This window comes from Lissotriton vulgaris, chromosome 3_1 (assembly GCF_964263255.1).
Source record: "Lissotriton vulgaris chromosome 3_1, aLisVul1.2, whole genome shotgun sequence".
NCBI lineage: Eukaryota > Metazoa > Chordata > Amphibia > Caudata > Salamandridae > Lissotriton > Lissotriton vulgaris.
Window position 1 is genome coordinate 4917275 of NC_141689.1, and position 16807 is coordinate 4934081.

General features: G+C 54.5%; 1 protein-coding gene across 8 annotated transcripts in view; it reads left to right on the top strand.

Annotated features, from left to right (window-relative positions):
• LOC147725801 (uncharacterized) overlaps positions 1-16807 on the top strand; it is a 626472-nt gene that overhangs the window by 164734 nt on the left and 444931 nt on the right. For 7 of the 8 annotated variants that reach the window (XM_086959971.1, XM_086959976.1, XM_086959973.1 and 4 more), the window contains one exon: positions 5923-6021. The exons of the other annotated variant lie outside the window; for it this stretch is intronic. In XM_086959971.1, the coding sequence (XP_086816097.1) occupies positions 5923-6021 (99 nt within the window). The remainder of the gene's footprint in view (positions 1-5922; positions 6022-16807) is intronic. 8 annotated transcript variants of the gene reach the window in all.

Consider the following 16807-nt stretch of genomic DNA (forward strand, 5'->3'; position numbering starts at 1 on the left):
CGGGAAGCGCTGGAGTTGGTACAACAGCCTCGGCAGCGCCACCATCTTAAATATGGCCGACCTCCCAAAGATTGTAAGGGGCATCCTGGACCATGTTTTGACATCAGTCTGGACCCGTTCCCACACCGGCAAGACACTGCGTGTCCAGGCCACGGCTCGCGAGGTCGAGAGGAAGACACCCAGATACTTCAGGCCGTCCGTCGCCACTCGCAGGTCGGCGGCCCAAGGGTCGGCAACCACTCCGCCATGTAAAAGCCACAGGGTCGATTTAGACAGATTAAGGTGAAGCCCCGAGACTTCGCCAAACCCCCGCATGATCTCCAAAACTCGAGGGCCCGAGCGCCGCAGATCGGTAAGGAACAGGAGGACGTCGTCTGCATAGAGAGCAATCCTATCCGTTAGGGTATTGTTCCAGACAAAGCCACGTAGATGGGCATCCACTCGTATCCGCGACGCCAGGGGCTCCATGGCCAGGGCGAACAGATAGGGGGACAGCGGGCAACCCTGCCGAGTACCACGTCCGATTTGGAAGCGCCCTGAGACCGCACCGGCTACACGGACCGACGCCGTAACATTGGTGTATAGGAGACGGATATAGGACAAGTAGACAGGCCCTAGATTGAGGCGGGCCAACAAGGTGAACATATACGCCCAACTCACCGAATCAAAGGCCCGGTCCATGTCCGCAAGGAGGAGTGCGGCCTGTTCATCCCTAGCACCCATGGCGTCGATCGCCGCCTGCGCCCGCCGGATATTATGCCGGGTGGCCCTGCGCGGCATGAACCCGGCCTGGTCAGGGTGGACCAGGTCGGCGATGTGGGGCAGAAGGCGGTTCGCCAGGGCTTTCGCCAAAACCTTGGCCTCGATGTTGAGGAGGGAGATCGGCCTGTAAGAGTCGTGCCGGTCCGGCGCCCTGCCTGGCTTCAAAAAGACTACAATCTCGGCATGACGCCAGTCAGGCGGCAGCTCGCCTCTAGTCCGCGTAGCCTCCAGGGCGTTGCGAAAGTGGGGTCCCAGCTGGACATGGAACTTTTTATAAAATTCGGCAGGATAACCGCTCGGACCGGGCGCCTTCCCAGTATTCAACTGGCCAAGGGCCTCCCCAAGTTCCTCGGACGTAAGCGGGGCCTCCAAGGCCGTTCTAGTCTCCTCCGGGACTGCCTGCGGGAGTAGGTCGTCCAAGTATGAGGCAATCTCGCCCTCCACCAAGGGGTCACGAGGAGCGTATTGTGCCTCGTAGTAGCGGGCAAAGCTAGCCGCCAACCGACCCGGGTCGGTCATGACCGAGCCGTCCTCCGCCGTAAGGCCGGGCAGCTCTAGGGGCTGGAAAGTCGCCTGGCAAAGCCTATGTAACATGGTGCAGGACTTATCGCCCCACTGGTACACCCTGCTGCGCGTGGCGAGCCACGCCTGTCGGGCCTCCTCGTACAGGACCGAGGAATACGTCTGCTGGGCCTGCAGGAGCTGTCGCACGACGCCCTCGTCACCCCCGAGTCGACCACGCTGCTCCAGCTCCTCCACGCGGGCCGCGGCAGTCACAATGGCCTCCCGACGCTCCCGCCGAGCGGCCGCACACCAAGCTATATCAATGCCCCGGATCGTAGGCTTCAGCGCCTCCCACACAACAATGGCATCGACACCCCCCACCAAGTTCTCGCGCCAGAAGTGATCGATCTCTTCGCGTAAATGCGTCACGTACTCCGGCCGCTGCAGCTGCCAGGCAGACATACGCCAGCGAAAGGGTTGTCGTTTAGAGGGGAGGGTCACGGTGGCTAGGACAGGGGAATGATCCGAGAGGCCCCTGGGGAGTATCGTGGCGTCCCCGACACGGCTCAGACAGGCACCCGGTACAAACAGATAGTCGAGTCTCGAGAAGGACCCATGCACCGCCGATACATACGTGAAGGCCTGCACTGCGGGATGAAAATGCCGCCACACATCAATCCAGCCCAGACTACGCACAGTCGCACACAATCGGGTGGGAGCAGCCGCGGGGGGGGGGGGGGTCAGACACTACATGCGCTCGCCTCAGGCGGTCCAGCCCCACATCCATGACCTCATTCCAATCACCCCCCACCACGGTCAGGACCTCAGGGATTTCGTCCCACAACGCAAACAGCCGCTCAGACAATGCCCATTGCAGGGGGGGAGGGGCGTAAACACTTCCAAAGACCACCGGCTCGGAACCCAGTAGGCCTTTAACAAAGACAAACCTGCCCTGAGGATCAATCCATTGCTTCTCATGGACATAGGCCACCCTACGATGTATCAATATGGCCACCCCCCGTGATCCCCTCGTAAAGCCAGCATGATAAACCTGTTGATAACCGAACCTCTGAAGGCTAAGGGCCTTGGAGCCCAGCATGTGAGTTTCCTGGAGCAGGAGTACATCCACCATCTCCCTCTTCCCCCACCGCAGCACAGCCCCACGCTTGATCTTATCCAGGATACCCCGCACATTCCATGTCACCACCCGCAGGGTCTTTGAAGGAGACATAAGCGCAGTATCAGCCATAGTCAATACACAGTCCAGAATCCGGCCCTCCCGCCCACCCTGGTGCAACCCGCAAATCGACAAGAATCAAAGCCTCAGACATGTGTGGGCCCACCCCCCCAGCCCGCAAACTCAGCGCCCCCTTCCCAACCCAGAACCCCCCCAACAAGTGCAACACCAGAACTCCCCCCCACGCCCCACACCCACCACCCCAATACCTCAGAGAACATTGAACTATCTGTCGCGGCATGGAGAGACCCGGGTCCAAAACAGAGGACCCAGGGCCCGCCATACCAATGGATCCCCACAACCCCACAATGACACACACACACCACCCCCCCAACAACACTCACATCCGTGAGGGTCTGAGGCCCACAAGTGGTACCCTCCGAGCCCCACTGCGTCCCCATGGCAATAACTGAAGTCTTCACATGGGAACCGACTGGCACATCAAGGACAGAATGAAACAGTCTCACCAGCCAAAGCAGAGCAGTTCAGTATACAAAGTGCGTGTAGGCCCAGCAATGTTCAGCTGCCCGCATCGGAGTGTTCGGAGTCCCTGGCACCACCCGATTGCGACGCACAGGCGGAAGCCGATCTTTTCTTGGAGCGAGACCTCCGATGGCGGCCCTTCCTGTTCGGGCGATCCGTCCGCTCCGGCGACGATCCCTGGGACCTGCCCGGGTCCAGCCCCGGCTGGGCATGGGGCCGGAGTCGCACCGCCTCATCGGTCCAGCGGAACACCTCCTCCGGCGAATCGAAGAAATGGGTCCGAGACTGATATATTACTCGCAGGCGAGCCGGATACAGGAGCGAGTATTGGAGCTTGAGGCCCCTAAGCTTAGCCTTAGCGTCCATGAAGGATTGCCTCTGTTGCTGCACCATCTTCGTGTAGTCCGGGAAAATCATGATAGTATGATTCTCGAAGGCGAGTGAGCCCTTGTTCCTCGCCTCCCGCAGGATAACATCCCGGTCATGATAGTTCAGCAGGCGAGCGATAACTGGCCGTGGGCGCTCACCCTCCGGTGGCCGCTGGGTCAGAGCCCTGTGGGCCCTCTCAATCACGAAGCACGTAGACAGTGCCCCTTCGGGGAGCCAGCTCTCCAGCCACCCGGTTAGGAACCGCTCCATGTTGTCCTTCTCGCACCGCTCTGGAAAGCCAATGAAGCGGAGGTTGTTGCGCCGCGCGCGCCCTTCTGCATCTTCCACGCGGGCCGCCAGTGTCTTTTGGACGCTCTCCACCTCCGCCAGTCGCTTCTTTAGGCCACTGATGTCCGCCTCAGTCTCCGTGATACGGGTCTCAGCCCCAGCGATCCGCTCCACCGCATTGCGGAGGTCCTGGCGCAGGAGCGTGACATCCGCCCCAACCGCTCCAATCTTGGCATCGAGCATGTCTCGGGATTGGGTGATGGCCGCCAGTATAGCTGCATTGTCCGGCCCGGGGCCGCCGCTGCCACCGGCCGCCCCGGCGCCACCACTCGGCCCGGTGAATTTATCGATGGGGCCATGTTTAGGCGGGCCACCTCCTCTGTCCCTGGTCATGGCAAGCGCTGGGCAGGGCGGACACCACCCTCGAACCCTCGGGCACTGTCACAAGTCCTGAGCGGGACGGCCCAGATGAGGCCCCAGAGAGGAATGCGGACCGGCCGCCGTGATCGGGTGTCGCGAAAATCGAGGTCCCGGCGTCACCCCGGCGGGACAGGCCGCACCCGCACTCGTCCCCACAGGCAGCCGTCCAAGGTACAAAAGGAAGAATCTGTGAGTCCGTGGTCTGTGGGCAGCCGTATCCAGCGGGCCGGGCCAGGAGAGGCAGATCGGATGCCACTACCGTCCACCAGTCCGTCACCGGTCGCCTCGGGGCACAAGGAACCCCGTCTCCAGACTGTCGCGGGGCCACGCCTCACCGCCACCGCTCGTTGGTCACTCAGGGGGTGAGCCGATGGGTAGGAGCTGTTGGCACCGTCCCGATCTCCAGACGATCGCGGCCAAAGAAATGAGCCAAGGGCGGCGTAGCAGATGCCACCCGCACCCGCCAGGTCGCAACTGCCACCAGGCGTCGCGAAACTCGAGGACCCCGGTCTCCGGCCGGCCACCAGGCCGCACTCCGCCGCCGCCTCCCTCCGATCGCAGGAAGGGAAGAAATGCAGGATCGACACACCAAAGTAGACAGGAGACTTCACTAGATCGAAAGCAATCACTGGGTACCAACAGTGGGCTCGGGGGTCAGGATAAATGATCGAATTAAGTCCGGGCCGGCGGGAGCTCTACAAGGCTGCGACCGCCATCTTCGCCCGCCAAGCCACGCCGCCGATCCAGTCCCTTCTTGGCACCAGTCTTCATTGAGACCCAGTCCCTTCTTGGCACCAGTCTTCATTGAGACCCAGTCCCTTCTTTGCACACCAAGGCCAATTGTGCCATAGCTCAGAGCCAGAAGACTGGACCCTTTGAGAGACACCCTTACGACTTCTCGCCAAACTTCAAGTGGTGCGATGGGGCTGAGTCCTGTTCAGTGTTCTTGCGCTGATGACAACTTTTTAACTTTGGGTAATCAAGGGGAGATCGAGGGATAGGGCAGGGGGTGCGTCCTGTCCCCAAATAGACATTTGACTTAAACAATGTGGACGAACCCACTATGTGTAATGTAAATGAATCACTGTATGTAGTCTGTACATGGACCCCTTACACACCAACCTAGTTGGTGTCATGCTTCATCATTGGGGTCCCAACCAGGCGGCCGAGTGCCCCCCCGGTTGTGCTACAATGCCTGATTACAGCGGAGCTGGTGTGGTGCGTAAGTGTGATGTGTGTTGGTATTTTACAGTTAAAAATATCCCTGAGAGTCCTTGCTTTTTCATTTTAATGTTGGGGGCTCAGGATATATGAAAAGCCAAAATATGTGATGCAACTAGTCTGGAGTTATTACCATTAAGATTGGCTATGTGTGGCGGTCTACATGTTTCAGCACGTGAGTGGTATTAAAAAGGCTTTCTTCAGGACCAAGTGGGTGATAGGTGAGTGGCAGAGGTGAGGGATGCCACGTGAAACCTGTGCTGTATCTACACACGCGCTGAGGTGTGTGGTAAAAATGTCAGTGTACTCATTGGCACTTGAAAAACGAAAAAATTCAGTGCTTTTGGTTTGTTCACAGATATCGAGGCTTTGGGGGTGAGGGAGCTCTTTCACAAGTCCGACTTGGCTTGGAAGAGGTGTCTGCTGTCAAACCTGACTAGGTCCCCCGTGGTCCAGGCTGGTGCTAGTCTCATCTTAAGGCATAACAGCTTCCCTCTCATTGCCTGCTTACTCAAAGCTGAACACACACATCTGTGTCCGGATCAGCAGACTCCGCTTTCCTCTCATTGCCTACCCACTCCTGATGTCTATTGGTGTATGAAGCCCGATTAAGACTTTTTATCTTCTACATTTCACAGCTGCCAAAGAATATGTGAGGCCAACACAGAGAAGAAACCTGGTTGACGAGTCTGTTCCATCCGAGGAGGGCTCCTGGACTGTTCCACTGGTGCGACTTGGTGAGTGAACGTCATTGTGCACAGTTTCCTGTGAATTTATACTATAACTGCAAACTGAATGACTGCCTTATAGATTAGGCCTTTAGCACCAGTCTTCGTTGAGACCCAGTCCCTTCTTTGCACACAAAGGCCAATGGTGCCATAGCTCCGAGCCAGAAGACTGAACCCTTTGAGTGACACCCTTTCGACTTCTCGCCAAACTTTATTTGTTTTGATGGTGCTGAGTCAAGTTCATTGTTCTTGCGCTGATGACAACTTTTTAACTTTGACTTACTGAAAGACATCCATCGGGAATGGGCCTTTGTGCGGGACCTGCCTCATGATGCAACTGAGAACAGCCTTTATATTTGGAGCACGCCTCTGTTTTAAAAGCATCTTCTTCTTATGCTCAGTGAAATAGAGCTTCACCTCCTACTCCCGGATCACCTTCAGGTACACTTATCATGCGACTTTGAGTCCTCACGAAAGCCCTGACCTCATAGGTAGATGTTGTTTGGGTCTGTGATCAACATCTTATTTCTGCAGTCGCATCATGGCTTGAATCCTGACGTTTTCAGGTGATACGTCGTTCTTGGCATGCTGTCTAGAATACATTTAGAGTTGTCATAAAACTGGCACAGTTGGGAGCAATGAAGGGAGGCGCTTATATCCTGCTCCACTTCCTCCTTTGTTGGACGGTAGGAAGACACCACCATGCTAAGCCATACAGCAACACCTACAGACAGGCAGCGGCACAACTTAAAAAAAAATCTCAAGATACAATCTGGAGTTTGAGAATATTCTGACCGATGTCAGTTAGCACCGGTGTCCTGGGGTCATAATACTACTGAACTCTAAATGCGTGACCAAGAACTCCTTTTCAGCCCTTTAAGATCTCAGGGTAGCGGGGACAAATATTCATTTCTTATATAAAACAGTAATGATTTGAACGTTTATAAAGTTCTTAATTTAGAAAGATAATGACATTTATAGTTTATAAAGTTCCAACGCTTCTACAAGTGTAAGTGGTCCCCTCACAGGATAGCTAAACATAAATTCAGGAGGGTAAACCCTACTCCCTTCTGAGGCCCTTACCTATAAGCAAAGAGCAGGCACGGCAAGAGAACATCACATCTCCTTTTTAGTTATTTCAGGGTTCCCCATGATCATGCCCTTAATTGTCTTGTTGAACCTTTCAACACAACCATTGGTTTGTGGGTGGTAAGGGGTAGTGCATTTGTAGTTCACTCCACACTAATCCCACATGTGCTTCAGGTATGCAGACATACAGTTGTTACCTCTGTCTGACACAACCTCCTTAGGAAACCCTACCCTGGTGAACAAACCAATGAAGGTCTTGGCGACTGCAGGAGCTGCAGTGGTCCTAAGGGGAATTGCTTCAGGATACCTGGTAGCATGATCCATTATTACCAGTATAAATGTGTTCCTTAAGCTGTGGGTGGTTTCAGTGGACCCACTATGTCCACCCCACCCCTTTCAAAAGGAACCTCAACCACTGGTAGTGGAATTCCGGGGGCCTTTGGGTGTCCAGCTGTATTGATTCACAGGCTATGACAAACTCCTTCACTTTCTGAGACATCTGGGCTGAGACATCTGGGGCCAGTAGAAATGACTGCCAAACCTTTCCCAAGTTTTAGTGTGGCCCAAGTGCCCAGCTATGGAATGCTAAATAGAAGGGGGACCCCCAATATGTTACAGGCAGGTGAGCGGGGAAAATACAAAGAACAAAGTTACATCGATACCTGCCAATCAAATTCATTCACAGCCTAACTAAGAGGTCATTTGATAATTGCAAAAAAAAGCCCATGGAACAGACATGAAACAGTTAAATACAGAAGTATCAATCAATCAAAGACATTTATAAAGCGCACTACTTACCCGGAGGGTCTCAAGGCGCTTGGGGGGGGGGGGGGGGGGGGGGGGTGGTGCTGCTACTGCTCGAACAGCCAGGTCTTGAGCTTCTTCCTGAAGGAGAGGTGGTCTTGGGTCAGGCGCAGGTCGGGAGGGATGGAGTTCCAGGTCTTGGCGGCCAGGTAGGAGAAGGACCTTCCTCCTGTTGTCGTTCTTCGGATGCGGGGGACCGCGGCGAGGGCGTGACTGGTTGATCGGAGATGGCGTTTGGGAGCCGTAGAAGTTGAGGCGGTTGTTGAGGTAGCTCGGGCCTTGATCGTGTAGGGCTTTGTGTGCGTGGGTGAGGAGACGGAAGGTGATTCTCTTGTTGACGGGGAGCCAATGCAGGTCTCTCAGATGTCCGGAGATGTGGCCATGTCGTGGGATATCGAGGATGAGTCTGGCTGAGGTGTTCTGGATCCGCTGGAGTCTCTTCTGGAGCTTGGCAGTGGTTCCGGCGTAGAGGGCGTTGCCGTAGTCCAGTCGGCTGGTGACGAGGGCCTGGGTGACCGTCTTCCTGGTCTCGGTGGGGATCCACCGGAAGATCTTCCGCAGCATGCTCAGGATGTTGAAGCACGACGAGGAGACGGCGTTGACTTGTCTGGTCATGGCGAGGGAGGAGTCCAGGATGAAGCCCGGGTTGCATGCGTGGTCTGTCAGTTTGGGTGCGGTGCCCAGGGCGGGGGGCCACCAGGATCCGTCCCAGGCGGAGGGCGAGGAGCCCAGGATGAGGACCTCCGTCTTGCCTGAGTTCAGTTTCAGGCGGCTGGTCGTCATCCACTCGGCTACGTGTTTCATCCCTTCGTGAAGGTTGGCTCTGGCGGCGGCGGGGTCGTTGGTCAGGGAGAGATCAGCTGGATGTCGTCAGCGTAGGAGATTATGTTGAGGTTGTGTTGGCGTGCGATGGCCGCGAGGGGGCTCATGTAGACGTTGAAGAGGGTGGGGCTCAGCGAGGATCCTTGAGGGACGCCGCAGATGACTTCGGTGGCCTCCGACTTGTACGGTGGTAGGCGGACTCTGTGTTCTTCCGTCGAGGAAGGAGATGATCCATTCCAGTGCCTTCTCCTGGATTCCGACGTTGCTGAGGCGCTGCACTAGGGTGCGGTGGCAGACAGTGTCGAATGCCGCGGAGAGGTCTAGGAGGATGAGGGCCGCTGTTTCTCCGTTGTCCATCAGGGCTCGGATGTCATCGGTGGCAGCGATGAGGGCGGTCTCGGTGCTGTGGTTGGCTCGGAAGCCAGACTGTGAGGGGTCGAGGGATCCATTCGTCTCGAGGAAGGCGGCCAGCTGTTTGTTGACGGTCTTCTCGATGACTTTGGCTGGAAACGGGAGGAGCGAGATGGGGCGGTAATTCTTGAGTTCGGTGGGGTCCGCTGTTGGTTTCTTTAGTAGAGCGCTGAGTTCGCCGTGCTTCCAGCTCTCAGGGAAGGTGGCGGTGTTGAAGGAGGTGTTGATGATGTCCCGCAGGTGGGGTGCGATGACAGCGTCGGCCTTGTTGAAGACTTGGTGAGGGCAGGGGTCGGTCGGAGATCCGGAGTGGATGGAGTTCATCGTGCGGACGGTGTCTTCGGTGCTGATCGGAGTCCAGGCACGGAGGGTGGTGGTATGGGGCGGTGGTTCGGTCGTGGCGTGCGTCGGTTGAGTGCTGAAGCTGTTGTGTATGTCCGCGATCTTGTTGTGGAAGTAGGAGGCGAGGGAGTTGCAGAGGTCTTGCGATGGGGTGATGTCGTTGTTTCCGGCGTTGGGGTTGGAGAGCTCTTTCACGATGTTGAAGAGTTCCTTGCAGTTGTGTGCGTTGTTGTCCAGCCGGTCCTTGAATGCTGTTTTCTTGGTGGCGCGGATCAGTTGATGGTGCTTCCGGGTGGCGAGCTTGAGGGTGGTCATGTTGTCCGGTGTTGGCTCCCTTCTCCAGGCTTTCTCGAGGGCTCAGCAGTTCTTCTTGGAGCTCTTGAGTTCGTCGGTGAACCATGGGGCCTTCTTGCTGCCGGGTCTGCTGGGCGGGGTCCTCAGTGGGGCGAGTTCATCCGCGCAGTTGCTGATCCACTTCGTGAGGTTGTCGGCGGCCTGGCTGGGGTTCGCTGAGCTGGCGGGAGGGTGCTGGCTCAGGGAAGCGGCGAGCTGGTCGGTTGTGATCTTGTTCCAGCTTCTTCGAGCGACCTGTTGCTGGTGGTGGTGGATCGTGGTTCTTCTGAAGGTGAAGTGGACGCAGCTGTGGTCCGTCCAGTGGAGTCCAGTGGCGTGGCTGAAGGCGATGTCTTTGCTGGATGAGAAGACGGCGTCAAGTGTGTGTCCGGCGAGGTGGGTGGGGGAGGACACCAGCTGCTTGAGTCCGAGGCTGGCGAGGTTGTCAAGCAGGGTGGTGGTGTTGCGGTCGTTGTTGTTCTCCAGGTGGAAGTTGATGTTCCCCAGGAGGATGTAGTCAGCGGAGGGGAGGGCATGTGGGCTGACGAAGTCGGCGATGTCCTCGCTGAATTGTGTGCGTGGTCCTGGGGGTCGGTAGATCAGGGTGCCTCTGAGGGTGGTCTTCGGGTCGGTGTGGATCTGGAAGTGTAGGTGTTCGGCGGTAGTCAGGGTGTCGTCGGTGTTGGTCGTGATGTGGATGGTGTCCCTGTGGATGATCGCGATGCCTCCTCCAGTCTGGATGTTAAGATTTCTCCGGGTGATCTTGTATCCCTCTGGGATGGCGATGGCGATGTCTGGCGCTGAGGAGTCGTTCATCCAGGTTTCCGTGAGGAAGGCAACGTCAGGAGCTGTGGTGTCGAGGAGGTTCCAGAGTTCGATGGCGTGTCTGTGGACGGAGCGGGTGTTGAGCAGGATGCACTTGAGGTGGTTGCTGCTGGTGTTCGGCTTGGCGGGTGCTGGTGCGGGGCAGGTCCTGATGCAGGTGAACTTGCAGGCGTGGCAGCTGAAGGGTCCGTGGTTGCGTCTCGGGGTTGCTCGGTAGCATCCCGGGTATCGGCCGGTGTTGAGTGCGTTGAGGGTGGCGGCGTTGTACGTCCGGCGGGTGGGCTGGGGTCCTCGGGGGCCAGGGGTACGGGCGCTGGGTGCGGTCCAGGCGCGGACGGGCTTACCTTTGGCGCACCTTCGGCGCGCTTAGGGCGCGCCCGCTGCGCGTACACGCTTCGCGTTGGCCACTTTGCCATATGAGGAGAGTGGGGGGGGCGGAGCGAGGGAGGGGCCGCTGGGAGGGGGAGCGGGGTGGCGAATGGGGATGGCGAGCGAGGGAAGGGGGCGGGGCCGCAGGGGGGCAGCGGCAGGGAGGTGGCGGGAAACGCGGCCGGGGCTGGGCGAGGAGGGGGGAGCACTGGGGGCTAGGGCAAAACAGCGGGAAAGAAAACGAAAAGGCGGCGAAGCAAGCTGGTGGCAGGGGGCACAGGAGATCCGCGGACCAAGCGGATCTGGCGGTCGGGCACAGCCGAGGGCACAGCTGGTGGCAGGAGGCACTGGAGATCCGTGGAGCAAGCGGATCTGGCAGAGATGCACAGGGCACAGCTCGGGGCAGAGGCGGCACCAGGGGACGGGCTCACTCACGGGGAGTGTGCTCGGGGGGTGACCTGCCCGGAGGGACAGAGGTCACTGCACCTCACTGGCCACAGAGGACTAGAAATAGTCTCGTGGGAGGGAGGGGCCGCTGGGAGGGGGAGCGGGGTGGCGAATGGGGATGGCGAGCGAGGGAAGGGGGCGGGGCCGCAGGGGGGCAGCGGCGGGGAGGTGGCGGGAAATGCGGCCGGGGCTGGGCGAGGATGGGGGGAGCACTGGGGGGCTAGGGCAAAACGGCGGGGAAAGAAAACGAAAAGGCGGCGAAGCAAGCTGGTGGCAGGGGGCACAGGAGATCCGCGGACCAAGCGGATCCGGCGGTCGGGCACAGCCGAGGGCACAGCTGGTGGCAGGAGGCACTGGAGATCCGTGGAGCAAGCGTATCTGGCAGAGATGCACAGGGCACAGCTCAGGGCAGAGGCGGCACCAGGGGACGGGCTCACTCACGGGGAATGTGCTCGGGGGGGTATGCTCGGGGGGTATAAAGATATAATTACATGATACAAACTTTCTTATATACATAAATATCAGACAAGATAATCGTTTGTCTTAAAAATCAGAACATTGTATATCATAACAGTCCCAAAACACAAGGAGGGAGGTACCCTTGGAACTAATATAGGACAGGGTAAACAAGGTTAAAAAGAAAAAAAGTCCCTGAGTTTAAGGATATCCCTTACGTCGTAATGTAGCCAGCCTGAGATGTTTAGGGGAGGCTATATTCGACCTAAAGACTAACCATACAATCTAGTTAGAACTATGAATATCATTAAGTAGTGGCTAAACGTCAGTTTGGAAACTCTGTGAGAAATATATAATAAAATCATGCAACATTTAAAAACACTCTAATATGCACCAGCAATTTAAAAACATCAGTTTATTTCTAAAAGTTAATGACATAATCAAACTTCACAATACATGATAATGCAACAAATTACAAATAAAAAACCGAGTCGACGCGGCGTTTCGGTGTCTTGTGTAGATAGGTACACCTTCTGCAGGACGTTTTTTTTAAAAATCACAAAAAATTTGAGGTCATAAAAGATACTTTGACTATAAAGCTGTTTTTTCTTATGACAGCAAATCTTGCATTTTTTGTTGATGGATTTTTAAAATTTTTTCCACCTGAATCCAAAATAATGCGTAATTTCGATGTTTCACTGTACCAGGGGTGACCACCGTATGGATTAATAAGATCAGATACAGATTTGCTTTATAGTAAAAAGCTAGATATAATCCCATCTTGGAGTCATTTGTAACAGGATGCTTATGGCTGATGTGCCGTTGAGGGAAAGAAAGGTCCTTGTACTTGTTTCCTTCTGACGTTTTTGTATTATGTCTGTATTCTGGATTAACGTCTTCTTAAAAAACAGCGGCCTCCCTGTCACCGGGTCCTGGTACAGCTTGCTTCATCTAGCTTTTTGCCAAGAAGATGGAGAACAATGGGTAAGGTACACCTGGAACAGCCTTCAGTTTAGCCCATAGGGCAGGTTCAAGTATCTACAAGGAGATCAACTAGAGCTTAGCTAGGTCTGGAAAAACATTCTGAAATCTGCAATGCATAAAAAAGTTAAATCCACAGTATATCTAAGATGACAGGAGCAGTCCCTGGAAGACCACAGCTAAATATGGGGCCAGGCTAGCATAAGGGTATTTAAACCAGGCGGCAAGTGTGGGCTCTCACAAGATGTTAAAAGGGACCTAACCCCACGACGGGCGGAATATATACCAGGTTAATATTGAGCCCTACGCCAGACTCAATAAAGCGGTTAATTACGTGAGCACATATGAAGTAGGCTCAATGGAGTCTAATAAAGAGTCAGGCCAAAAAAACACAGGCATATGAGGCCGAGGGGCACCTCCCTATCTAGTTATTGAGATCAGGCTAAACAAGTGACTTCTCGTTTCTTGCGCACAGTAGTGGGGTTCATGGACCACTTAAGGTCTCTGTCAGAATGATTCTTCTCATGCCAATGGGTCACTAGGGGGGCACAAAATCTATTAGTTCATATGTTAGATCTGTGCTCCCCTATCCTAAAGCGGACCTCCCGTCCAGTTTCACCACTGTAGGGGAGGTCACACGGGCATAAGATGATGTAGACCACATTAGCCGTGCAACAATTGCTCATTTTGGTTAAAGAAATAGTGCGAACAGGAATACTGATGGTATCCCCAATGAGAGCATTGGGGCAAGCTTGACAATTCCCACACCAATGGTTTCCCGGACCGGGCCCAAACCACATATCGACGTTTGTACTAGTTTTTGGGATTCCTGGAGTTTCCCTCTCACTATATAGTTCTTCAGATTTTTATTTCCCCTGAAGGCAAAAATTGGTTTGGGAAGATGTTCCTTCTCGTGGCCCAAGTTCAGGAGATACCAACTGGAATTGACAGCCTGTCTGAGCTTATGATTCAGGTTGGAATGTCTAGTTACGCAAACTATTTCATCCAAAGCTTCTTTGTCTTTAGGTTCAAATATGGACTTTCTGTTAAAGTACCTAGCTCGTTTGAAGGAGTCTTTAATCAATTTATACAGATATTCCTGATGTCTCAGTTTTTCTTTGAGGATGTCAGCTTGATAAAGGAAGTCCTTGATATCGGAGCAATTTCTCCTAATGCGGAGAAATTGTTTAAACGGAATGCTATCCCTTTGGCAGCGGGATGGAAGCTGCCGTACTGCAACAAAGTGTTCCTGGCAGTGGGTTTGGTAAATAGAATACGTAAATGTCACTGTTTCGATGTTTGTTCCAGATATCAGGGAATTCAATCCTCAAGTTACTAGAATGGGCAGTAAACTTCAAGTTGTTGTCCACGGCGTTGATCCACAAGATGAACTCATTAAGGGAGGCCTGGTCCCCCTTCCATATAAAAAAGATGTCATCAATGAACCGGGACCAGGCCCGGACATTTTCATGGAAGCTATGGAATGGCATGGGCAAAGTGAGTGAGAACTCTCTATACAGTTGAAGTTCTAACCCTCTCCTACTGGCACCAGCTTTGGGGTCTCTCGTCTCAGTGTACAGAAGTCCCTCCTCCCAATAGACCCTGTGGGAGCCAGTGACACCTTCCCTTTCCTGTTCAGCAGCTTGCTGTCGCAGGCTCTCACGACTGGAACAAACTTGCTGTCCGTGGTACAGCTGGGCCCAGTAGCTCAATCCCTCTTGAGCTGACAAATCCCCTCCCTGAGGAAAGGGGTCCTAAGTTTGTTGCTGTGTAGAAGTGGTCCCCCAGTCTTCTTACCCTTCCTTTTGGAAGGTTGTGCCATACTTTCAGGCTCCAACTCTCCATTTTCACCCTGTTCTCGAGTTTCTCGTCTACAAACACCTCCCCTCCAACCCTCCCCCCCTCCTCCCCCCACCCTCAGATTTGCAGCATGGCTGCTTGTGTCTTCTTCTACCTCGCCCTTGCTGAGGTCTCCACCTCATTTCCAAGCAGACAGGCAGCTGAGAGTTGTGGGTAGACCACTACCTGCTTCTGGCTAGCAACCCTCCAGTCTAATGTCACCATAGCTGTGGCATGGTTAGTGGTGACACTGTCAGTGTTGGTGACTGGATGGTTTTTTCTGTTGGTGTTGCTCTGGGGAAACCAGTGTATCTATCACCATAGTGACACTGCACTTGTATCCCTCTGGGCTTCTATCATGTTTCCATTCACTAAGGGTTATTGTAAGTACTTATTCGAGGCATGTGGGCTGCTGAATTCATATCTTTGCATAGATCGCCGCCTAGTGTGGGGTCCAGATGATTGCACTTTGTTGTCTTGGAAGAGTCTTCGAAGTATCCTGAGATAGGTGACTCCTCCCTTGGACCATAGTGCACATGGGCATCCACTCCATCCTCAGATTGTTTTTTTCCGCCATTGGGTTCGGATGTTATTTCCTATACTCCAGCTCGGAATCGAAACTAACTACTCCTTAAGGTCAAAAGGCCTTCAAACTCAACGGTATTGTTTTCGCTCGGTACCCCTCGACTCCATCCAGATTTTCATCTTAATCCAGTCGTCGACGCGGGCCGTTGGGCCTTATCAACGCTACGTGCGACTTCCGTCCATGGAAAAGAGTCCTTTTAAAAGCTGCCCACAATGCCACGCAAAGTTCCCACATACTGACAAACACACAGTATGCAACAAGTGTTTGTCACCTGAACACAAAGAAGAGGATTGCCCGGCGTGTGCCCAATTTCGATCCAGGAAAACGATCCGGAATCGACGGGCTGCCAGGCGAGAGATGCAGAAGTCGGTACCGGAACCGGAGACTATCTTCGAGGACGACCAAGAGCTTCCCGAAGCGGCCGACTCCGATCTCGAGATCGTCACCGTTATGGACCAATCGGACTCCGATGACCAGATCACGCCGGGGCAAAAAACTGTGAGTACCCAGCCCCCCACTCCACCCAGCCCGAAAAAAAAGGCTCCGGTTGAAGCATTGCCGAAAGGCCTTAGCCAAGATCGAGACATTCTTTCGGAGACCCCACCTCTCGGCCCGGCTCCGAAGCACAAACGCCTCCAGGTGGCCTAGGCCCGAAGAGAGTCATCAAGCCAAAAAGAGTTCTCCAGCCAAAGGTCATCGAACCAAAAAAACTGGTACACCCGAAGGGCGCACAACTAAAAGAGGCGGCCCGACCGAAGATCATCGACCCAAAAAGTAAGGTCGTCGATCCAAAGGGTGTACAGCCTAAGAAAGCTGTTGAGGCCGACAAACCATCGGCACCGAAACCCTCGGCACCAAAGAGCGTCACGCCGCAAAAACATTCGGCACCAAAAGGCTTAGCAGTCGAACCCAAAAAACCATCGAACCAAAGACATCGGAACCGAAGAAAATCGTCCAACCGAAAAAGGTTGTCGATCCAACTGATACAGGCGAACTTAAAAGGCTGCCGAAAACACAAAAAAGACAATCGACCCGAAAAAATACCAGGCTTCGGACAAGAAACGTACCGAACCAAAAGCCCTGGTCGATCCAAAACAGGTCGCCGAGCCTAAAAAGGCCGCCGATCCAAAGAAAGACTCTAAAGACAAAGAACGAGTCGAACCGAAAAAAGTTATCGGACCTCATTCAGCTGTCGAGCCCAATAAAGCGCCGACACCAAAAAGCACTGAGCCACTGACTCCAAAAAAGGTTCATAAACCTAAACCCTCAACGCCAAAGCCACGGACTGTCGAGGAAGAACTACTCCACCCACATCCTGTGTCCGAGGAGCAGGCTAAATTATATATCGATCCAGATACAGGACACGTCATAGTCTACCACAGAAAGAAGAGGCCTTTACCACAAGACACTCCTTCTCCAGTTCCTCCAAAGAAAAAAGACTTTGGCACATCCCCCTCAAGGCCTTTCACTCCTCCTCCTTTTCTGCCTGAT